This window comes from Paroedura picta, chromosome 1, assembly GCF_049243985.1.
Source record: "Paroedura picta isolate Pp20150507F chromosome 1, Ppicta_v3.0, whole genome shotgun sequence".
Taxonomy (NCBI): domain Eukaryota; kingdom Metazoa; phylum Chordata; class Lepidosauria; order Squamata; family Gekkonidae; genus Paroedura; species Paroedura picta.
Genome location: NC_135369.1, coordinates 48,708,937 through 48,730,651, shown reverse-complemented (window position 1 = coordinate 48,730,651; position 21,715 = coordinate 48,708,937). Strand labels below are relative to the sequence as shown.

Here is a 21,715-nt window from a genome sequence, read left to right as displayed (position 1 = left end):
CAGTGCTGGTGTACTTACAGTTCTTCTTTCAGGTTCATTGCCTCTTCTACATTATCATGTTGACAGCACAAATGTATTAAGGTGGCATAGCCACCAACAACCATGTCCGGTTCATATCTGGCTTTCAGTTCAAGGGCTTTCTGCAAATTCTAGAAAGAGCATTAAGCAAAAGAGAAAAGACCACATGACATTTTGAATTCAAGTACTGCCTGTACATTTATCTATATAATGCATAGCCTTAATGCTGCTGGTTAAAAGCTTGCATGCTTTACATTTTCAAAGACAAATTCTAGCTATTTTAGCCAGTGATCTGAACTCGGACAATTGAAATCTTTGTTACGCAAGTGGCTTGTAGACTTTATAGGGAATCTCAGATATGTAATATTACTAAAATCCTGATTTCTCGGTAAAATATTAACGTATATATTCCTTTATAATTTTGTAAGTTTTAACTAAATTAAAATTAGTGTCAGGCTTCTCAAACCCAAGGGACTATTTCCATATCCTTTTTAAGAAAGCTGCATGGGCAGACATAATATAGCTTTAAAATACCGCAGAGGTTCTATTGCATACAAACAGAGGTCACCTTAAAGCTTTTGACAGCTTTTTGTTACCATATACATGAAGACACACACATCTGTATTTCATTACACAATATGAACTATAAGGTTAAGTAATACACCTTGTTTTCTGTAAAATCATGAACATAATAGCGACACTATGCAAACATGAAATTAGACCAAAGCCTAGGAACACACAGCAAATTGCAGACCTACACAAAAATATGAACTACAGCTGGATGCCTGCTGATGAAAGCAAGAGCCTCTTTATCTCAGAAAGCTTTTCTCCAGCAGGAAAATGGAATTTCAATCCCCACATTAACCACCTTGTAATATTTGACTTGCAAATGACTGTGCATGTATCAGTTGCTTGACAATCTAGATACAAGAGACCAGAGCTGTGGCTTGAAAGGACATTTGGCATGTATGATAAATCTATCACAGCTGTTACGATCATTCACTTTGCCGATTGCCATTAACAAAACAGAGAAATCCCAAAACATGCCATTCATGGAGTAGCTGAAATGATTTGACTTTTTACTTTAATTTGCTTTAATTTGGCACTTGGATTTGATTTACAAGGGTCAAAACTGAACCCTCAAAATAGTACCCTTTCCCTTGCTTATCTACACTAAAGTCCTGCAAACTGAAATAAAGCTAAAGAGCATTTCCTTATTTCTTATTAGCATTGCTTTAACTAATCCTCTAGACTGTAAGTTGCTTAGGTCATTTGTTTACCTGTACTCTGTAAAATATTGTGTGCATTGATGATGCTTTATAAAATGAAGCCATTACCAGCTATTTAAATACAGTACTCAAACAGTAGCAATGTAAAACATAGCAGTATCAAAAGTTACCTCCTTTGAACAAAGCTCAAGTATGAGTTGCTTTAGAATATATTCAACAGGCTGATTCTCAGCTTTAAGCTGTGTGAGCTTTTCCTCCAACTCAGACACTGAAAGACCTGCAAACTAAGGCAGGATAATGGGAAGATATGAAAATACATGTAGTTTCTTAGAACACATGGGGGAGGGGGGGAGAACCAATGAAGACATGCAGGGAATAAGAAAAGAATAAATCCATTATAAAATTCCAGTAATGTAAAGTATATCATAGTTTTCTTATATTTTCTCTTTGTATACTAGATACAAAATCCACAAACATCAAACTATAGTCTCACTCCCCATGCACACCCATCAAAATATAACTGCTTTGAGGGATAAGTACACAACTTCTACTGACATCTCTGATGAATGTCCTGCATTATTTAGAAGCTTGACAATGTATCCCATCCTGCCTTCCTCCTTCTGCGTGTAAGCCTCTCTACTCAGTAAAAAGAAATTAATGCGATCAAAGTCAGAGATACTTGTGCATCTTCTCCTTCTGATCAGTGAGGAACAAGTACAACCCTGAAATAGTCTGTGATGGGCTACATTTTTTAAGTTTAGAATATATGTACAACAAGGTAAAGGACTGTGAAGGTTAATTCATAGAAACAGCCTTGAGTGACAGGCTTATACAAGCAATCTGATTGGCTACTATCAGCTGAGCAGAGAGAGACTTTAGAACAGGATACTGAGAATTCAGCCTGATTTCAGATGTAGCTGAGAAGAGTCAAATATTGACAGTTTCAGAATCAGTCCTGACAGACGGGAGAACTGGGGGAAAGTTGGCAAGGAAGTCTTGGGAAGAACGGGGATAGATCTTCCAGTGAGAGGACAATTTCTCTACCAAATCAAACAGGGGTTAGCTCTGAAAAGTGAAGAGATCCCTGGTCTGGTGTGGTTAGAAACTGCCTTCGGAGACCTTAAGAGTCAGTTAAAAACTCAAGACGAACTGGTGTTTCCAAATAATGGGTTTGGAAATTGAAAACAGCATTAACAGCCTTCTGAAAGCAAACAGTCAGAGAATAAGCCAAGAAAGTATGCTAGAATATTTGGGAAACACTAGAAACAAAGCTTCTGAACATAAAGTTTTAAATAACTGTGAATAGCTTAAGAAACTCTCATTAGCCTAAGTCTGTGCACATACTGATTTTTTACCTCAATCTATATTAAATTACCTCAGGAATTTTACCCCTGATTTCACTTTTAAAAGTCATACAAGTTAAAGGGAATTCCCAGTCCTTCCCTCAGGTTCTTGGGCTAAGTAAAGAGCCAAACTATTCTTTTGTAAAAGGTGGGACAGACATAATTCTTCTGGAAATAAGAAAATTGATAACTAGGGGTGGATCAGTAACAGATGGGAAAGAAGGAAAATCTTGCCTCTGAGGGAGGGGAGTGTACAGGGTCCATCATATCATCCTTGTGAAGCTATATTTTCTAAATGTGAAAGCTGAGTCAGAGAGACTAACACCCGAGGAATTCAAACCAGTTGCAAGGAAAGCCAAGAACACCACTTAGACTATCTCAGCAGTATAACTAAAATATTTCCTTTGTTAATAATACTACCTAGAAATAGGCTGAAATTACACAATAAAATCCCTACCTTGGAAGCAAAATCCCTTTTTCATGCTATTATTATTGTAGTTGTTGTTATTTGAATTTATTTCCCGACACTCTCAGAAGAGCCAGCTAGTGGCGGGTTACAAGATGAAAATAAAATACAAAGTCCCTTAAAAACCCTGCTAAAATTACAACTATTACAGAAATACAAAGTCCAATAACAAGTGCGGCAGCAAACCAACCCCTCACCTCCCCCTGCTGGGCACTAGGGGAGAACTGCTGGCCACCACTGATAAAACGTGGTGGAATACCTTCCTTTGGGGAACTAACAAACATATTTGATTTCTTAACCAAGAAAACTGAATAGTTGCCAGACTACTTACTTTTGCTATACCACCTTGCTGTAGTTTTTCGCTCTCAGTCAATAAAATCATCTCCTAAAAAGTAAGTATATATTTGAACATAAATTAAAAAATATGATGCATGAATTTCTTAAAGAGAACAGATTCATGCTTCAGTAGTATTTTTAGATATGATTTTACTGTTATCTTAACTTTTATTCATAATTGGAGTTTTAAAGAATTTTGAGTTTTATAAGATTAGGATGCTTGTACAGGTTAGGTAGGTACTTTACATCTTCTACATCAATGGAAATATATATACATATATTTTAGATTCACAGAGAAAAAATATTTACCACTACACACCTTACTTAATTCGGGAACATTGTGGCTGTACAGTAAGCTGCAAATACCTTTAAAGATGTTGGGAGCGATTACTATATTCTGTACAAAGAGGGGGAGAAAATTATGAGAATTTAAAAAATACAACCAAACTAAGATAATTTCCGTTAGACAAATCTCAAACATAATTTAAGTCTCCAGCACTTGCATGTCATTGAGAAGTGGTCTGGTTGTACTTAAAAGCTGCAATTTCAAATCTAATAGATACATGTCAGACAGGACAGGCAAAAAATGAAATGGTACCATCTTCTTCAGCTGATGGAAGTATTGTCTCAACTGCTCCTCCTTGGCCTGTACCTCTGAGTCACTCATGCTGTCAATCAAGCTATAAAGAAAATAGCCAACAGTTTCTGCGGGAGATGAAAAAAAAAACACAAGAGAAAGCATTCCACTAAAATTACTGACACTGTCATGTTATCAAGATTAATTTATAAGAAATCATTTTGGTGTGAGATGTCACCCTGATGAGAGGCTCTGAAATGGCAACAATGATCACTGAGGCATAGAGATTATGTGGTTTGGGAGCACATATCTAACTGGTGAGTGAAAGGAATATTAATTATTTTCAAACCCAGTGACAGCTTTTCAGTACAAAATCTTTCTCCAATCTATTTTTCCCACTGCTGTGTGACAGAAGCAGTACTGCCCAAGGCCTCTCCCCCCTCCACTCCTCTGCCCACTACCCCAAAATAGTTGCCATAAATATTTTGTCATTTATTCAAAAGGAAATAAAAAGAGCTTCCAAAAGCACGGGGGATACAGTTTTTGCATATTCCACAGTATTTACAATGCTTTTTGCAGCCAGCGAGTGAACATGAATACAGTAAAGAGTATTAAATGATTTTTAACAACCAGATCCAATAATCCTGTGGAGAGCTGCTTATTAGCCAATGAAAATCAAGATTAACAAAAGATGCTGTATAGCTAACAGCACTAATTTTCTTCAGCACTCAAGCATAAAATATATAGGAGCATCAGGAAGAGCTAATGAGCTTTCCATAAGAGTCCCCTATAGTGACATGCACCTTATTCTTTTAATTTCTTTTTAAAGAAACATTCAAGACACAAAATGCCACTTTTGCTGTTAGACAGAGCTCCAAACATGAAGATGTGTTTATATTAAAAGAAGCATTTGTTTAAATATTTCTATTTCACTTAACACGTGAACAGCTCTTAAGTATGGGAAACATTTTTAATTTTAAAAAGTCACAACTAATAAAACCTCATGGACTCTATAAAATATACTGCGATTATATGGATAAAGAGTTTACCCAACATGTTTTCAAATTTCACTTTCAAAGAGAAGTAATCAGTGTTTACTGTTGTAATCCCTCAAGCCCATCATTACACAGAAGAACGGATTTGTGGATAAGTTACAATCATAGAAATTGAAACTCTACCAGTTGGTCCTGGAGGCGTCTTGCAATAACGTCCATCTTTGTACAACAGTTCTGTTATCTGGTAAGACAGAATAATCGTACATTGCAGCCAAGAGAAGCAAGCAAGGGTAAATAGTATCTGAAATTGAATTCTGCAAATAATAAACCATTGCTTCACTAAGGTATTATTTATGCCACATCATAGCAATTTGGTTTTTTTAAAGGAAAGTAAATGTGTTTTAAAAATATATATGTTGGTAAATGTGTTTTTAAAATATATATGTTGCACACCAGATGTTTTGGGGAAGTGAAACAATAAGAATCTCGACATGGTTCTGTTCATGTATTTCATCCATATTAGTGAAAAGAAAAGAGATTGCTTAGAGCAGTTATTAACAACTGTTGTTTTGGAAATTAAACACTAAGGAATTAAACTGGCACATGCTATATTACTATAAATGTATGTAAAAACTGTATATGAAATGTCATGGCATTTTAACTAGGAACATTTTCCAAAGCAGACCCCACACAAAGTATTCACATTTACAAAAATGACAGCATACCTGGATTCAATACTAAAGGCACTTACTACACCCAGAGTATGTTTTTTTCAGACAAGTAAGATCATATTGCAGCAAGTTTTAGCTTTCATATGCCTAACAAATGACTGATCCAATAGTAGCTGAGTCTGACTTCAGGAGTAGCACATTTTGACTGTCAGCTGCTCCACCCTGCTCCTGAAAAGCATTTCCACACACACAAGAATGGACGGATGCACACACACACTTCCCATCAGCAGTGTAGCTGTTTCAAGTTGCTTGTAGTCTGTCTACGCAGACAGCAGCTGTGGCTGCCATGCAGCCCTCAATACCTATCAACCGTGCAACCAGATTATCACAGTGCTGAGGTCTTGTACATACAAGATGGGACAAGTAGCTGAAATGCTGTTCTACGCCCCCATTCAAAATAGGAAATTTTACTGATGACAGTCTGACTACTTTTGTACACGTACAGTCGTATATACTAGACAGGACTGCGTGGGGTTGCCACAGAAACTGCATGTGCAGCTTTTGTTATTAATTGTAGGAGTAACAGACAAAGATTCTACCATATATACAATTTATAGTCACATTAACATTTGCATTTTAAAACACACCGTTTTGTTATGCCAGTATATTTGTCTGCATTAATAGATATTATCAATTTCTTAATTTAGCAAGAACTTTGCATTGGCAAATATGTGTGAAGACAAGACTTTCAGACTGCTGGACCTACAATTTGATCTTTTAAACATCACAATCCAGAGTATTCAAAAGTCCTAGAAAATCTATAAACCATACACCATGTTAATCACAAAGACAGAAAACATAAGAATAATATCGATACGGGACATTATACAGATGCATGCAATACTTTCCTGTTTCAGTGGTACAAGCATGCGTTCTAAACCAAATTTGGTAATCACAACAGGAAGGCAACAAAAACTCATTTTAATGCAAACTTGCTCGTTACCACCAGTATCAGTTTCTTATTGTTGATGGGGTTTTTTTGTGCTATGGAAAAATCATCTACATATTTTACTAGCTAAACCAATTGTTCAACTGCTTCACGTGGTGTTTGGTTACCTTCTATGGTACTTATACTTCAGATTTTATACAGTAAAAATAGTACTTATTTTAATACATGTGTCTTCTTTAAATTTTATAATTGAGCCAGATTTGTTAGCTTATCCCATCCCTGCCCTACTTTATACATAACTACATAATCAGCAGGGGGGAAATGCACCACACTGTTTTTCTATGAAGCCATAAAGCTCAAGCATCTTTCAATTAAGGAGTTGATTGACAGTCTACATGCATGATCCAGCCAAAATCTAGTATTTTGAAGTTCTTTCAAATTCACTAGGAGATCAATGGTGCCTTAATTTTGGCTTAATTACACCCTTTAACTTTTAAAATAATGTATTTGGCTAGGTACAGTAATGTCAAGTCAAACACAAACTAAGGCAATAAATCTTTTGTGCTTAAACCATTTCAAATAGCTCTACTAATTTCAGTCAGTCTTCACTTACCTGGCTCCAAAGATTTACATCAGCAGACCTGTAGAGGGCAGCACAGGATAAGAAATTAAATGGTAGAAACATTAATTTAGTTTCCTCTTTTACAACAGAATAAGTCAGGGGAATGTATCAAAGTATTTGTACACCATAACATTTTAGAGTATTTATAACTACCACTGAAACAGGTGTGATGGCTATATTAAATCGTATTACATTGATATTCTAACACATTTATGGAGAAAGGTTTAGAAATGCCATATAATATACATGTACTTCACACATGCAAAAATATAGAAAGCTGAAACTATGATTTTCTTTCTTTTAAAAGCCTTTGGATGTCTACCTCTAAAGATTTCTGAGAGGCTTAACTACATTCACAGCCTGATGCTTATACTTGGAAATTCAATTAACTTGAATAACCTGATGTCAGGGAAAGCACTGTATTTTCCAACAATCCTTAGTCTATTTCCTTAAAAGTAATGCAAAAAGCAACTATTAAACCACATGATTGAACTGTTACTGTGTGATTAATCACTCAACTCATGATCCCAGATTATACGTGAAGAAATAAATAAGATTTTGTATCCACCCTTGTTAAGAGTTTTTTGAAGACAATGGTATAACTAATTTATTTCTTTTTAACAAAATTTAGATATTTCGAAGTCATCTATCATTTATTTATTTACTTATTTATTATATTCCTATTGATAATTCTGCTTTATATTATTCAAAAAACTGTATATGAAGACAGTCCTCATCCTTCTTACAAATTGTGAGAGAATATCAAATTTTCTTTTCTATTTATTTTTTAAAAATCATTAATGCTTAGTGTGAATCCTTGCCTGGCACATAAAGATCTCAGATTCAAATCTTGGAAACCAGAGAGAACTCTGCCAAAATGTAACTCACATACATAAATACATAGTTCCACAGGGCCTGCAAAAGGGAGCTCCTCCACCAGGCATTTGGTTGAGGTCGACCCCAAACCACCGCTTCCAGTTGGCCCCCAAGCTCCCCCCCTACGACCAACACTAATCGGTTTTACCCACTGGGTCCCAGTAAGAGTTGAGCTGAGGCTCTCGCAATTTCTATTTTATAATGTTATTGTTATGATCTTGTTAAGTTATTATTGTTATATTGTTATTTCTGTTACTGTTACCATATGTTAATTGTATCTTTTCCTGTTTTCTGTAAATTGCCCTGAGCTGGCGGTATATACATTAAATAAATAAATAAATAAATAAATAAATAAATAAATAAATAAATAAATAAATAAATAAAGCTATAGTATTGTGAGAACAGATGTTAACTCTTTGCCTCTCTAGCTGTAAATGAAAACCTAACAAAGTGGCAAATGTACATCCTAATATAAAAGCTGTTGTTCCCAGTTTAAAGAAACACAACACAGCTGCAAATGTGTACTATAAATGGGGAACCTGCATGGATTTGCATGGAGGTGGCATCTCAGTTATTCCTCCCACACTATTTCCTGACATCCCCCCAAACAGCCTTTACTCTCTTCCTGTTAGCACCAGTTAGCGCAGCAGACACTAAGCCAGTGGTAGTCAAACTGTGGCCCTCCAGATGTCCATGGACTACAATTCCCATGAGCCCCTGCCAAGCGTTCGCTGGCAGGAGCTCATGGGAATTGTAGTGTATGGACATCTGGAGGGCCACAGTTTGACTACCCCTGCACTAAGCTGATCCTTCAGAGAGGTCACTCTTGTGCCTCTGCTCCTGGGAGCCATTTTAGCATGTCATTTCTAAGCAGGAAGAAGTGAACCATGCCGGTTCAGTTTATGGGATTGGGTTGTAAAGGCTCGCGAGTTCAGAAACACCCTGAACACCAAACTAGAATTTTCCAGTCTGTGCTCACTCCTATATACAATCAGTGCTCAATGACAGAGCCATAACATTAGCCCTAATCTGAGCAGAGATTTGAATTCACCATCATGGCAATCATTAAAACTGTCCTCCACAAGTTTGCTGACATCAAGACATCTTGCGGTAGTAGATAAATTATCAGTACCTTTTCCAGACAAAGCTACCACAACTGTACACAATACTCTGAGTATTTAAAATCATATATCTAATTCTGAAATGGGGCCATAGATAGTCAATGGATATGCTTCTGCAAACTGGACACAATCCCTGGGTATGCATAAATTCTGTATGCTGTTATATAGTAACCTCAAATCATGTTTGGAGCTGGGGAGAGAATAAGAAGGTAGATCAGAGAAAGCAGGTGGAAGGAGGGTAGATAACAGGAAAATGGAGCAAAGAGTGCTGGAGAGATAGAAGGGAAAGGGGAGAAACTAATACTGCTGAATTACTAAATAACTACCAGATTTTTCATCTCTCAAAATTCTCATAGAAAAGATTGTATTATGAATAATAGACTGGTATATACACTAAGGGGACTTGCAACAAAAATGGGAAGGCCTCAAACAGAGGCCTTTTGTTTATAGCATATAAACTACCTTTTGCAGGTAGCATATCAGAAAATGAATTTTCATGATTCTGTAAAATCTGATGCTTTATGACTGACAAAGGAATGTTTTAAAAAAGAATGCTAATAGTTTGCCTGTATGTTATATTGAGAACAACATTTTAAAGGATCCTCAGAGCTTTGAAACACATTTATTTAAGCTCATCGTGCCTCTGGCAGTCTATCTCGATAGTGAGCCAAGCACAGGTCCACAGAGAAAACAAAATGCTGCTTCAAAGATTGGGTGACTTTTCCAGGGCAAGATCCTCTCTGAACTGACAAGCAACTAATATGACACATCAGTTCTTTATGACGTCAAAATAGTTCATGGAAGGATATTCTCAGAGAACTGTTCAGAGAACCAGCAGGAGATTTCTTGGAAGCATCCCCCCTGGGTAAGTTTATGCTTTAGGTTGTTCAGTTTTGAAAAGGCTAAAACCATATTCTGAAATATATGACATCCCATGCTCTTTGCGAACTATGATTATGCAGTTGCATCAAAACTGAGCCGAACTATTTTAAAATAAATAATGAACTAATCAAGGGGCAGAATCCTATTACAAGGTCTATTGCCACTGATTATCATCAAAACATACTGCAAAGGTACTCTTTAAACAGTACTATTTTGCCTCCCCCTGCAACTGGCACATTCCACTGGGGCAAATTCGCAAAATCGTCCAATACATCTGTAATCATAACTTGTAAAGTAGTAACTTGCACCTCACTCACAGGCTTCTCCCATGGCCTCTGACACAAGTCAACTCTCTGCCACTGCCCAGAGGTATTTACTAGGTATTGTCACACATTGTTGTATCAACGTACAGAAAACAGCTTTGATTAAACCAGTGCTATAGCTTCTTAATTTTGACATTATCCTAAGCAGTATTTAAACTTCTTTAGTCACAGCTGGTATGGTGTCTAAAGAAACAGTTTGTTCAGTGTAGATTTGGAGGTGCAGTTTGTGACCTACATGAGAAATTATGATATTCAGCTCAATCCTGTTGACATTTACTTATCAGCGCATCCTGATGTGCTCTCCTAGGTAACTATGCAGAGGGCAGCAGCATTAAAGCGGATGTGAAAACCATATACCGTGCTAATTATAGTTTGTAATTTTATCTGGATTGACCAACTGTATTAAAGCCCACAGTTAAATCTCCAGAAGTTGTTGCACCAAGAAAACAAGGAATTTACAAGGAGGAGTACTGATAGGACAGAAAATGGACTAACAGTTATTAACCAGAGTATGCTTCTTGTACAGTAGGCATACAAAGCATGGTCTAGTATAGTAACTGAATTGAGTTGTAATTTCCTCTTCAGTTCAGATATTGAGGGAAGACCAGATTACCTCTACTTAATGATGAATCCCAGAGGGGTTCAAGCACCATTCAATGCACATCAAAGTGAACCAAGAAATTTAAATTCCGCAACACAAATATATAATGAAATTCATTTTAGCCACCAAGTATGGACCGTGGATACAAATTTAGAAGGGTTGGTTCTTATATGATGCTTTTTTCTACCCACAGGGGTCTAAAAGAGGCTTATACTAGTCTTCCCTTCCCTCTCCTCACAATAGACACCCTGTGAAGTAGGTGAGGCTGAGAGAGCCCTGATATTACTGCTCAGTCAGAGCAGCTTTATCCGTGCTGTGGCCAGCCCAAGGCCACTGCATGTGAAGGGAGAGCGGGGAATCAAACCTGGCTTGCCAGATTAGAAGTCCACACTCCTAACCACTACATCAAGCTGGCTCTAAATTGACAACTGTAAGAGAAACATTGCCGTTACAGCTTGCCTTCAGTCATGCAATAAAGATCCTTGTGCTTTGATGGCAGCTGCTGCCCAAGCAACGTTTTTAAAAATCTGTGCAAGCAATTAAACCTCCAGTGGCCCATTAGAAGCTTTGTGGGCAAAACCCCCACCCACTTTCTAAAAAAATAACTTGGCAGGGGTGCCAGGAAAGGTGTCAGTGGCCACTCATGGGCATCAGAGGGGACTCCAGTACTATCTGTATGCTACCCACAACCACACAAGTACTATTGCCTATAATGCTACACATTTATGAATGGATACTAAATCTATAAGAAGCCTGTTCTTATGTAAGACTTCTGTTTCTTTTGTTCAATTCTTCTATGAACATAATAAAGAGCTTTTTCACTCTTTAGAAATATAAGATGAATATTTCAAGACAGTGTTCTCTTCTTTTAAAGAAACTGTATAGTAATACATTGTTGCAGAGTCAAATCCTGAAATGTACTCAGACCTATTCAAAAGTAGAAGTTATGCAAGCATCTAGAGCACTGGAAGGTTTTAGATATGCAGTGTTAGCTGTACTTGTCATTCCTCTAACGTTTGCTCCTTTGTTTAGTGACGTTCTGCATTTTCAAAACAGCTCTCAACAGTCTTCAAGACTGTTCTTTGAAGACAGCATGTCAAACACAGAGACAGTTTTTAAAATATACGTTCATGTACAAGGTATGACCTTAAAACACACATTCATGTACAAGGTCTGACTTTCAATGTTTAAATGTGATTAAAAAATGTAGGATGATTCCACTCTCCAAGTCAATATTTCCAGGTATTTGTCAAGAGAATAATTTGCTTCTGTGGCACAAACAAAAATATTTGAGGAGAAAGAACGGCTGAAGTGGCTTATCACAATTTCCCCTTATTTCATTTTCTTCTCCGTCTGCGTGTGCTAACCTACTCATTTTCTGCCAAGCTGGATCAGATCAACCTGCTGGCTTAGAAGTGTAAAAGGAAATAATACGAGTACACGAAGCCAGTTTGGTGTAGTGGTTAGGAGTGCGGACTTCTAATCTGGCAAGCTGGGTTTGATTTCCCACTCCTCCCCCACATGCAGCCATCTGGGTGACCTTGGGCTCGCCACGGCACTGATAAAGCTGTTCTGACCGGGCAGTGATATCAGGGCTCTCTCAGCCTCACCCAGGGAGAGGAGAGGGAAGGTGACTGTAAACCGCTTTGAGCCTCCTTCGGATAGAGAAAAGCGGCATATAAGAACCAACTCTTCTTCTTCTACTACTGTCAGAGCACTGTTTCACCATGGTCAGTATTGTTCACTTTGACTGGCAGGGGCTCTCCAGAGTCTCAGGGCATTCCCATTACTTACTACCGGATTTTTTTAACTGGAAATTAAAATCTGAGATATTCTGACCAGATACCTAACACTAAGCCATTACCTTGGGGTGACGCCCTCTAGCGTTTTCATGGCAGATTCAGACATGACCCAGTGCTTGACCAGGGGATACCTTTACCTTTACCTTTAAGCCATTACCACGACTCAAATGAATGAAAAATTTCACCACTATAATAGCGAACCATATCTATTGCTATCATATTGGTCTCTTTTCATCCTAGGCATCATAAAACCTTCCTTACAAGTATTCTGAAACGTAGAATTTACAAAACTAATCTTTTAACCTCCTCCTTTAGAGTACTATAAATAATTCAAACCTCAATGAATCCTACCACAAGCAGCAGTACTAGCACACGATTTTAAATTATCATTTCCTTTGCCAACTGTATTGATCTGGTGTCCTCCTTCCCCCTTAGGGCATGCCATCTGTCAGGATATGTGCGGGAGGTTTTATTGACATAGACCCCTGCTGCCCCAGGAACAGATGTACTGGTATGGGGAGCAAGTGATTTTGCCACCATGTAAGGTGATGTGATGTTTTGTAATGTTTTTATTTGGGGTTTTATTGTTGTGGGTTTTTATGTAGTTACCTGCCATGAGCCAGGTCACCGTGAGTGGTTGGATATAAATTTCAATAACAACAACAACAACAATAACACTATTTAGTAATAATAATAATAGATATGTGCATACATTGAACAGCACAGAAGATGGCATTCTCCTATAGGCAGCATTATTTAACAACAAGCATCAAACTGAAGTTGGAAACAATGCATTCCTAGTATGATAATCAAGGAGAAATGCCCATAATTTAAACAAGCCAAAATATATACGAAACTGCAAGGCCAAGACAATTTTTAGGTTAGCCTTCTCCTTGGCATGAAGGTTTTTGGAAGTGCGTCAAATAGGAAGTGGGCGTTCAGGAAAGGGGTGTCCCATTTGCCCTCTGAAATGGTATGGCTTATTAAGATTTACAGCATGTAAGCCACCTGGTTGGGAGAATAAACAATTTAAATACAAAATTTCTGCATAATTCTCACCACTGTCATTTCTGACAGTTCCCAGAACCAAGGCATTCTAATACCAGCACCTACATAGGTTCTAAATTTTGATCTTCAGATCCAGCTGTGAGGTGGCTTAAGCAATTCACCAAAAGGAAGGTAGGATTTGATCAGACTCTAAGACTGGGAGGACTCAAGACATTCATCCATACTACCTTTTGCTGCACATAGAGAAAGGGACTGACCACCTCAAGAGTTAGATAGGATCCTATCTAACTCTTGAGGTGGTCAGTCCCTTTTCCTAAACAGGAAATTACTAATAACAATTTGCTCCAGATCTAGAATCAAGACTAAAGAAGTCTATGCAGAGAAAAGAGTGAGAAACTCTTACTTTCTGAATCCTTGTACTAGGCTGCCTCTGAACTGAATGAGTTCCACAGACGGCGTATCTGCTGAAGACACTGCAAAGGAAATGTAATCCATTTTATATAACTGTTCGTTATTGCACATTAAAACTTGATCTTCCAATAATATTTCTTTAATCATTGGCCTTTGTTCATAAATCAGAAAAGAGAAAGACGTGCAACATCCTAGCTTTGGGTTACATATCTTTTGGACTCTGTTAATGCTACTGCACATCCATGTACAGAAAATGTATCACTAAGCATCAATCTCCATTGTAAGTTAATGCACTCATGAGAGGCTGCATTTAAAGACAGAATGGAAGCTACAGTTCATTCTGAACACATCAGCAAGACCACTATTGGGAGTTTATACATCAGTGCCTGTATATATCCAGGCAAAATGCAAGATGCTGGTTTAGACCATTATAGACCAAACTGGCCTACAATCAGATTATCTTCAGGAATACATTCTTCTCTATTAACTTGGCAAGAATTCCAATTTTCATTGCAGGAATTGCTTCATGCCCTTTGAAATGAGGTGGTCTGCTATGAGGGACAGAGCCTTTTCAGTTGTTTCACCTTGTTTATAGAAAAACCTCCCCCTACCTCTCAACCAGACACCAAGTTTGATGGTGTCTGATACCAGGATAAGAGGTTGTTGCTTTACAACAATTTTTTAAACTGATTTTGTTTGCAATGATGCTTATTATAGTTTTCAAGTTTCTTTGCATTCCTGTTTTAAATCAGAGGGAAGGATTCCGTCTTTGTTCTGCAAACTGTCCTGATTCAACTTCACATATTATTTTAGATTGCTCACTTCATGTGACTCTTCACAGAGAACTTCTCAATCCTCTACTTCGTTTCAGGGGTTTAGTTAATGATGAAGCTACACTCCAGTTCTTGCTAAATGATCTCTCTGCAGACCCCACATTGTGTGTAGCTGAATTTTTAATGGTTGCTTATCAAGTCAGAACTAAGATGTTTTAAATCAGCCCATTTTACCCTGTTTAAGTTTATAATATTAGTCTATTTTACCCTATTAAATTTTACCCTGCTGGGCTGTATTTGCCTCTTATTGTTTTATTCCAATAAAGGTTTTTTATTATTATTATCAAAGTTCAGAAGTATAAATATTTTAAATTTGGGCACACTAAATATCTAAGCCTATAGAGCTCCATTAGCCAGATGTAAACGTCTTCCCTGGAGAAAACTGGTAGGACAAAACACGTAGAATATCTAATTTACTACATGCAGGGAGTTTTTGTCAGAGGGGAAAATTTCAACACACAAAGTCTGTATTGGTACAGCCTAGCATACTATCACTTAAGACGGTATAATGTTCAGAAAAGCTCTGAGCAAAAATAACCAACTCTCCTAAATAACAAAAAGCTGAAGTATTTGTATTCTTCTGTCACTATAATGCAACGTATTCCAGTATACTAGATAAGCAGCTCAGATGGCTTTTGAACTTCCATTCATAAAGCATATGCAAGAAATGGATGGGCACACAACCACCATTTTCACAGAATGGGCTGACTCCAGCATCCTTAACTGATCCTGGGATGACTCCAGGATCACAAATACCTCCTGCTAGCAGTTCTTTCTCATCCTGGAGGAGTTGATGACTCCTCATGGGGCTTCTATGGAGCAAAAGTCATGTGGGTCAGTGGGCTGCAGTGAGGAGGGAGGTGACAAAATCATTTCCTCCTCACTCTTCTATCAGCAGAGGTCCACCAATATGAAGAGGCAGGTATGGTGATTTTACAGTGCCTCTCATGGCACTGGGAATCAGCTTTTCCAGAGAAAAGGAGCACTGGGGAAGAGGAGTGTGTGTGTATGTGTGTGTGCGCGCACACACACATGTGTGTGAGAAATCTGCAACAGAAAATACCTGCTGGCTCTTACTCAATATTGTTTGTGCAGAGGTATACTATATTTCCAACACCAGTACATGGGAATGGTTCCTACAATGACGTGAGGTTAAAAAGAACCTTGTTCAATCTCTGGATCTAGCAAGTAAACATTTCATTATACCGTGCCTCAAATTAAGTAGCCCCACCCTTTTGGTAAAACATTCTTCAATGGGTCTAATATTTACTATCAGATGACAATTGTTTCTCATTAAATAAAAATCCATGTTTAAAAGGTTTTGTTCATTAAATTAAAAACCAAAATCTGCTGCAGTACATATCTATATGCTCAGCCACAGCTGATAATCAGAAGCTTGAGTTTCCTTAGAAACCAACAAGTTTTTTTTTTTACAAAATCAAAAGACAATGACAATGAAGTGGAGTGGAATGGCATGATAAAGGGGAACAGAGGAGATTAGGCACACTGTCTTGCGTGTTCAGACTCCTTCACTGATGCTTCCGTTTTCAGCTGTATTATAGGAGATCAGAAGAACAATCAGAAGTCAGCTTTTATAGCCCCTTCACAGACTGGACTAGAAAGTGATTCTTAACTGAATTTCTCTTTCTTTATAAAAGTGGCGCTAAGCAGGTGGGGTTTCCCCCCTTACCTCAGGTCTATTGGGCCAGGAAAAATATTTAGCATTTAAAAAAAATCCAGAGTCAGAATACCAGTACAGTATTTCGGTCTGGGATTTTTTTGACAACCAAAAAATTTTTTGGTGCTGTGGATCTAAGAAGGAAGAAAATCCTTTTAAAAAAAGAGCCTGTCCAGCTAGGGTTGTGTGCAGCGGCGACCGAATTGGCCGTTTCAGGCCAACATGGCCAGTGCTGTGCTGCGGGCAGGGCCGCACGGGCGCTGGTGTGTAAATCGGCACACACACGCAGGCACGGACCTCCACGCCTGCGTGTGTGTGCCGAGTTACGCGCCGGCACCCGCATCTCTGCATGCCCCCCACAGCGCTAGCTGCGTCGGCCCGGAACAGCCAATTTGGGCGCTGCTGTGCACAACCCTACGTCCAACCCTGGAGGTTTGGCTTCTCCTGTGGTGCAGTTTTAACTCTTCCAGGATCTTTGTGTGGGGCAGGGAGAGATCACCCGCTGCAAGTAGACATCGCTGGGAGGGTTTCTGCCGTGGCCAGTTTAAGTCATGCCACAGCAGAAATCGTGCTCAATATCTGTGTTCAGCAGGATGGTCTCTTGCCACCATACACAGACCTAAGTGAATCAGATGGGGCAGCGGGAGCAGAGTCCTCCTCCCAGCTGAACATCCCTGAATAAAAGTCCAACCCCCCAATTCAGCTTTTATTTGTGCTCAGCTATACTGGTAGCCAATCAGATCTGCAACTGGTTTAAATAATACCCCAAGAATACCGGTAACAACATATGTTTCAACACTTTTATGTTCACCACCCTGTGGTGGCCTGCATGGAAAGATAACATGGAAAGATAACATAAAACGTTTTGTGCTATAAGAACAAAAAAAAGCTATCTGGGATACTTACGTAATGCCAGCACTTTATTCAGTTCTCCACAGGAAGCTTCATGCCTGATTTCTGATGCAAGGTATGTCTTGGTCTGTAGAGGGCAACCTTGTTCCTGGTGAAGAAACATGCTGATTTAAGAGCTGACAGTAATGGGTTCAAATCTCAGCTCAAGCACCGAGTTGCCTAAAGGAAGCCCATCTGCATGGGTGATAACATTGGTCCAATTTACAGGATGTTATCACACTTCCTAATGTTTAAAGCACATGGTGAACTTAAGAATAATACCACCACTATCCTTTCAACTGCACCATGTATTGCATGCCCAATTTATGTAAACTGGTGTTGGTCTGAAGCAACAGAGCAAAGTGATTCCAGTGGCATCTATAAGACAACGAAGTCTAACTCTGGGTATAAACTGTACCATATTTAATTTGGGCATGAATACCAGAATCTTAAAACGTAACAAATGACCAAAACATCAATGATCTATTCCACGAATCCACCCAGTAGCACCTAACTACACAAAGTAATGATTGAAACTTTCAGCTCTACTACACAAAGAAATTCATTTAGATAAATTTGTTCTTCTTTGAAATATTTTCAATGAAAAGACAGGAGAGACAATTAAACACTCTGTGGAAAAACACTCTGCGTGAATCTGACAAGGTAAAGCCTAAAGTCTGCTCTGCGGCCATAAAGGCAGCGAAGAATCAACGCTTTTCCACCACCATTGAATCCACACAGTGTATACCTGTAGAACTACTCCAGAGGGTCAAGGTGCTAATGGCTTTTGACCAGTGGGAGATGGTAGCTCTGCAGCCTGCTGCAATCATTTTGCCAAGCACTTTGCAGATAAAATCTCTCTCATGTATATAGATAATATTAATTATATTTATATACCACCCGCCCCGGAGGCTCAAGGCAGTTTATATAAAACTTATAAACAATACAAGAAACTTTACTGTGCTCTGGTTCGGCCTCACTTGGAGTACTGTGTTCAGTTTTGGGATGTAGACAAACTGAAGCGTGTCCAGAAGAGGGCAACAAGGATGCTGAGGAGACCACATATGAAGAAAGGTTGGGGGAGGTTGGTCTGTTTAGCCAGGAGAGGAGACGACTGAGAGGGGACCTGATAAATTCTGTCTTAAAATCAGGAAGAAGTTCCTGACAGAGCAGTGGAACAGGCTTCCTCGGGAGGTGGTGGGTTCTCCATCTTTGGACATTTTTAAACAGAGGCTAGATAGCCATCTGATGGAGAGGCTGATTGTGTGAAGGATCAAGGGGGTAGCAAGTTACAGTGGATGAGCAATAGGGTTGTGAGTGTCTTGCGTAGTGCATGGGGTTGGCCTAGATGACCCATGACTTCCCTTCCAACTCTATGATTCTATGAAAACATAATGCCCCTTCATAGGGGCAAAGGGTCTACAGGGTTTTCCAAGGCTCCATCTTGTCCCTCATGCTTTTCAATCTTTATAGAAAGCTGCTGGGAGAGGTCGTCTAGAGATTTGAGCAAAGTTGTCACCAATATGTATATGATACTCAGCTCTACCTCACAATACTTGCACATCCCAGGAACCTCTGAACAGGTACCTAAAGGCAGTTTTGGAATAGACAAGGACTAACAAGGTGAAACTTAATCCTGAGAAAACAGAGGTGCTACTGGTGGGAGAAAGATCTGACCTGGAAAATGATTATCCTCTCCCCTGGATGGGGTTGTTTTCTCCTTAAAGGAGTAGATTTGTAGGTTGGGGATGCTCCTGGACCTAGACCTCCTGCTGGATAAACGGAAGGTGGCAGCAGTGGCTGTGGGTATCTTTAAGTAGCTTTGGCTGGTGAGCCAGCTGTGGGCCTTTCTGGACAGAAAAGATCTTGCCACTGTGATGCATGATGTGGTAATATCTAGATTAGTTTACTGCAGTGTGCTCTGTGCGGGGCTGCCCTTGAAAAATTTCCGAAAACTACCAGTGGTACAGAACGCTGTGGCTAGAGTGCTGACTGGAGTGAGTCATAGGGACCGTATCACTCTAGTCTTGGTCAACATAATAATAATAATAATAATAATAATAATAATAATAATAATAATAATAATAATAATAATTACTACTACTAACTACTACTACTACTACTACTACTACTACTACTACTACTTTTTTATAGCTTACCCTTCCCAGTTGGCTCATTGACTTCCAATTTGCTTCTGGACTTAATTCAATACGCTACTAACTTCTAAAGCCCTGAACATCCTGGAAACAATCTACCTTAAAGACTACTTTCTCCCCCGACAAACCTGCCCACTGACTCCAGTCATCCATGGAGGATTTGCTTCAATTGCCCCTACTATCTGAGGCTAGATGAGTAGTGATCTGAGAAAGAGTCCTCTCTGTCATGGAACCAAAACTTTGGATCTAATTTCTGATATAGATTTGTCCACCTTCCTCTATTGGTTTCGTCAGTTACCAAGTAAAGACATTTTCGTTTCATTTGGCATATCCTCATTAACAGCTTTGGATTTCCTTCTAGTGTTGTTTACGTGTTTTAATTGAATTTTATATTTTAACTGTATTCCAATTATTTAAAAATATATTTATATTTGTATGTTCACCACCTTGTGGACCCTGATTGGGAGGAAGTGCATTATAAAAACATCTCAAAGCAGCTCCTTATTGGGCCCTCTGAGTGTCCATCCAGGCCCAAGCAGTCAATGGGGAGCCGCGCGAAGCTCCCCATTGGCTGCTTCCCCTGGCCGGAGACTCACCGCGCAGACTGAACTTGCAGCTGACGCAGTGAGTCCTCCAGCCGCGGTACTCCTCCTCCTTCTTCTCCCGGCCGCAGGAGCGGCCTCGCCACATCGTGGATGCGGCGAGGCCGCTCCTGCGGCCAGGAGAGGCAACAACCATCATCCTGGGTGCGGCAAAACCACTCCACCTTCTCCCGGCCGCTGGAGCAGGAGAAGCCGCCGATAGCCGCCTCCCGATCCGCCCGCATGCCGCCACCCGCCTCCATTCTGGCGATGGATCTTGCCGCCTCCCCCCGCCCGCTCAAGAGGGACCTGCTGCGTTCAGGAACAGCTGGGGTGGAGAAGAGGGGAGAGGTCACCCTGGCCACCGCTGAGGTGGCTTTGGCCGACGGCCGCCTCTTGGAGCGGCCCGACGCCTTTCCCCGTGCCCCAGCCGCATGGCTAGGAGTTACAGCAGCCGGCCCGCTCCCTCACTTCCAGCCCGCCCGCTGCCCGCCGGCGCTCTGACCGGCCTGTGCAGGGGCAGGGCAGGATGCGACCGAGGCCGCTGCCCGGCCTGGGCCGCCTCCTCCGTTGCCGGCCGCCACTTCCGGCCACCGCGCCGTGCCCGCTCTCCTCCGGCCCGCCAACTGCGCCCGACGCCCATCAACGGCTTGGGGGCGGCCACGGCCAGCGCAAGCCCGCTCGCTTTCCCACCGTTTGGGAACGGCCGCCCGAGCACCGGCGGCTGCAGCATCATCGCCGTTGCCGCCTCCAGCGGCGGCCACTTACTTCAGCCCTCGGCCCCGGCCCGCACCGCCACCAGCAGCCCTACCTCCACCGTTGCCGCCGCCTAACCCAGACGCGCCCGCCACACCTTGCCATGGAGGGCCCCCCGACCCGGTAAGCCTCCCCACCACACTGAGTGTCCCAGCTAGCGCCCGCTGTATTTATCCCACAGCAGGCTTATTTTCTATTTAAATAAATCAATAGTAAATATTTTTGAAAAAGAGTTGGAAATTTTTAAAAGATGGTAAAACTGTACTTCAAGAGTATGATTCTGACCATCTCTGCTGAAAGAAACTTGATGTTAAAGAATTGGACTCACTTTTAGAAAATTCTTCAAAGAGCTCAAATCATCAGTATTTGTCAAAACATAGTCTGTATACGTTTCCACATCAGGCTCTGCCTCCAATTCATGCATTGCTTTCAGAATTTCAACTGTACCTTTAAAAAAACAAAAAAACAGAACGCAAAACTTTAGCTAACAAAAACACAGATGACTTGTCAAGCAGTTCAGGGATTTTTTAACTGGACTTTTGTTTTCCTCTCTCTGCAAATTGTGAACATAGTTGCAGTCACACTTGCCT

At 40.0% G+C, this 21,715-nt stretch overlaps 1 protein-coding gene across 1 annotated transcript in view; it reads right to left on the bottom strand.

Moving 5' to 3' along the window:
- LRPPRC (leucine rich pentatricopeptide repeat containing) overlaps nucleotides 1–21,715 on the bottom strand; it is a 151,426-nt gene that overhangs the window by 84,389 nt on the left and 45,322 nt on the right. Inside the window, exons 12-21 of the mRNA XM_077337524.1 lie at nucleotides 21,454–21,572; nucleotides 17,648–17,741; nucleotides 14,223–14,292; nucleotides 7,198–7,225; nucleotides 5,148–5,205; nucleotides 3,991–4,097; nucleotides 3,712–3,789; nucleotides 3,388–3,441; nucleotides 1,418–1,531; nucleotides 19–149 (exon numbers count right to left, since the gene is read on the bottom strand). Of these exons, the coding sequence (XP_077193639.1) occupies nucleotides 19–149; nucleotides 1,418–1,531; nucleotides 3,388–3,441; nucleotides 3,712–3,789; nucleotides 3,991–4,097; nucleotides 5,148–5,205; nucleotides 7,198–7,225; nucleotides 14,223–14,292; nucleotides 17,648–17,741; nucleotides 21,454–21,572 (853 nt within the window). The remainder of the gene's footprint in view (nucleotides 1–18; nucleotides 150–1,417; nucleotides 1,532–3,387; nucleotides 3,442–3,711; nucleotides 3,790–3,990; nucleotides 4,098–5,147; nucleotides 5,206–7,197; nucleotides 7,226–14,222; nucleotides 14,293–17,647; nucleotides 17,742–21,453; nucleotides 21,573–21,715) is intronic.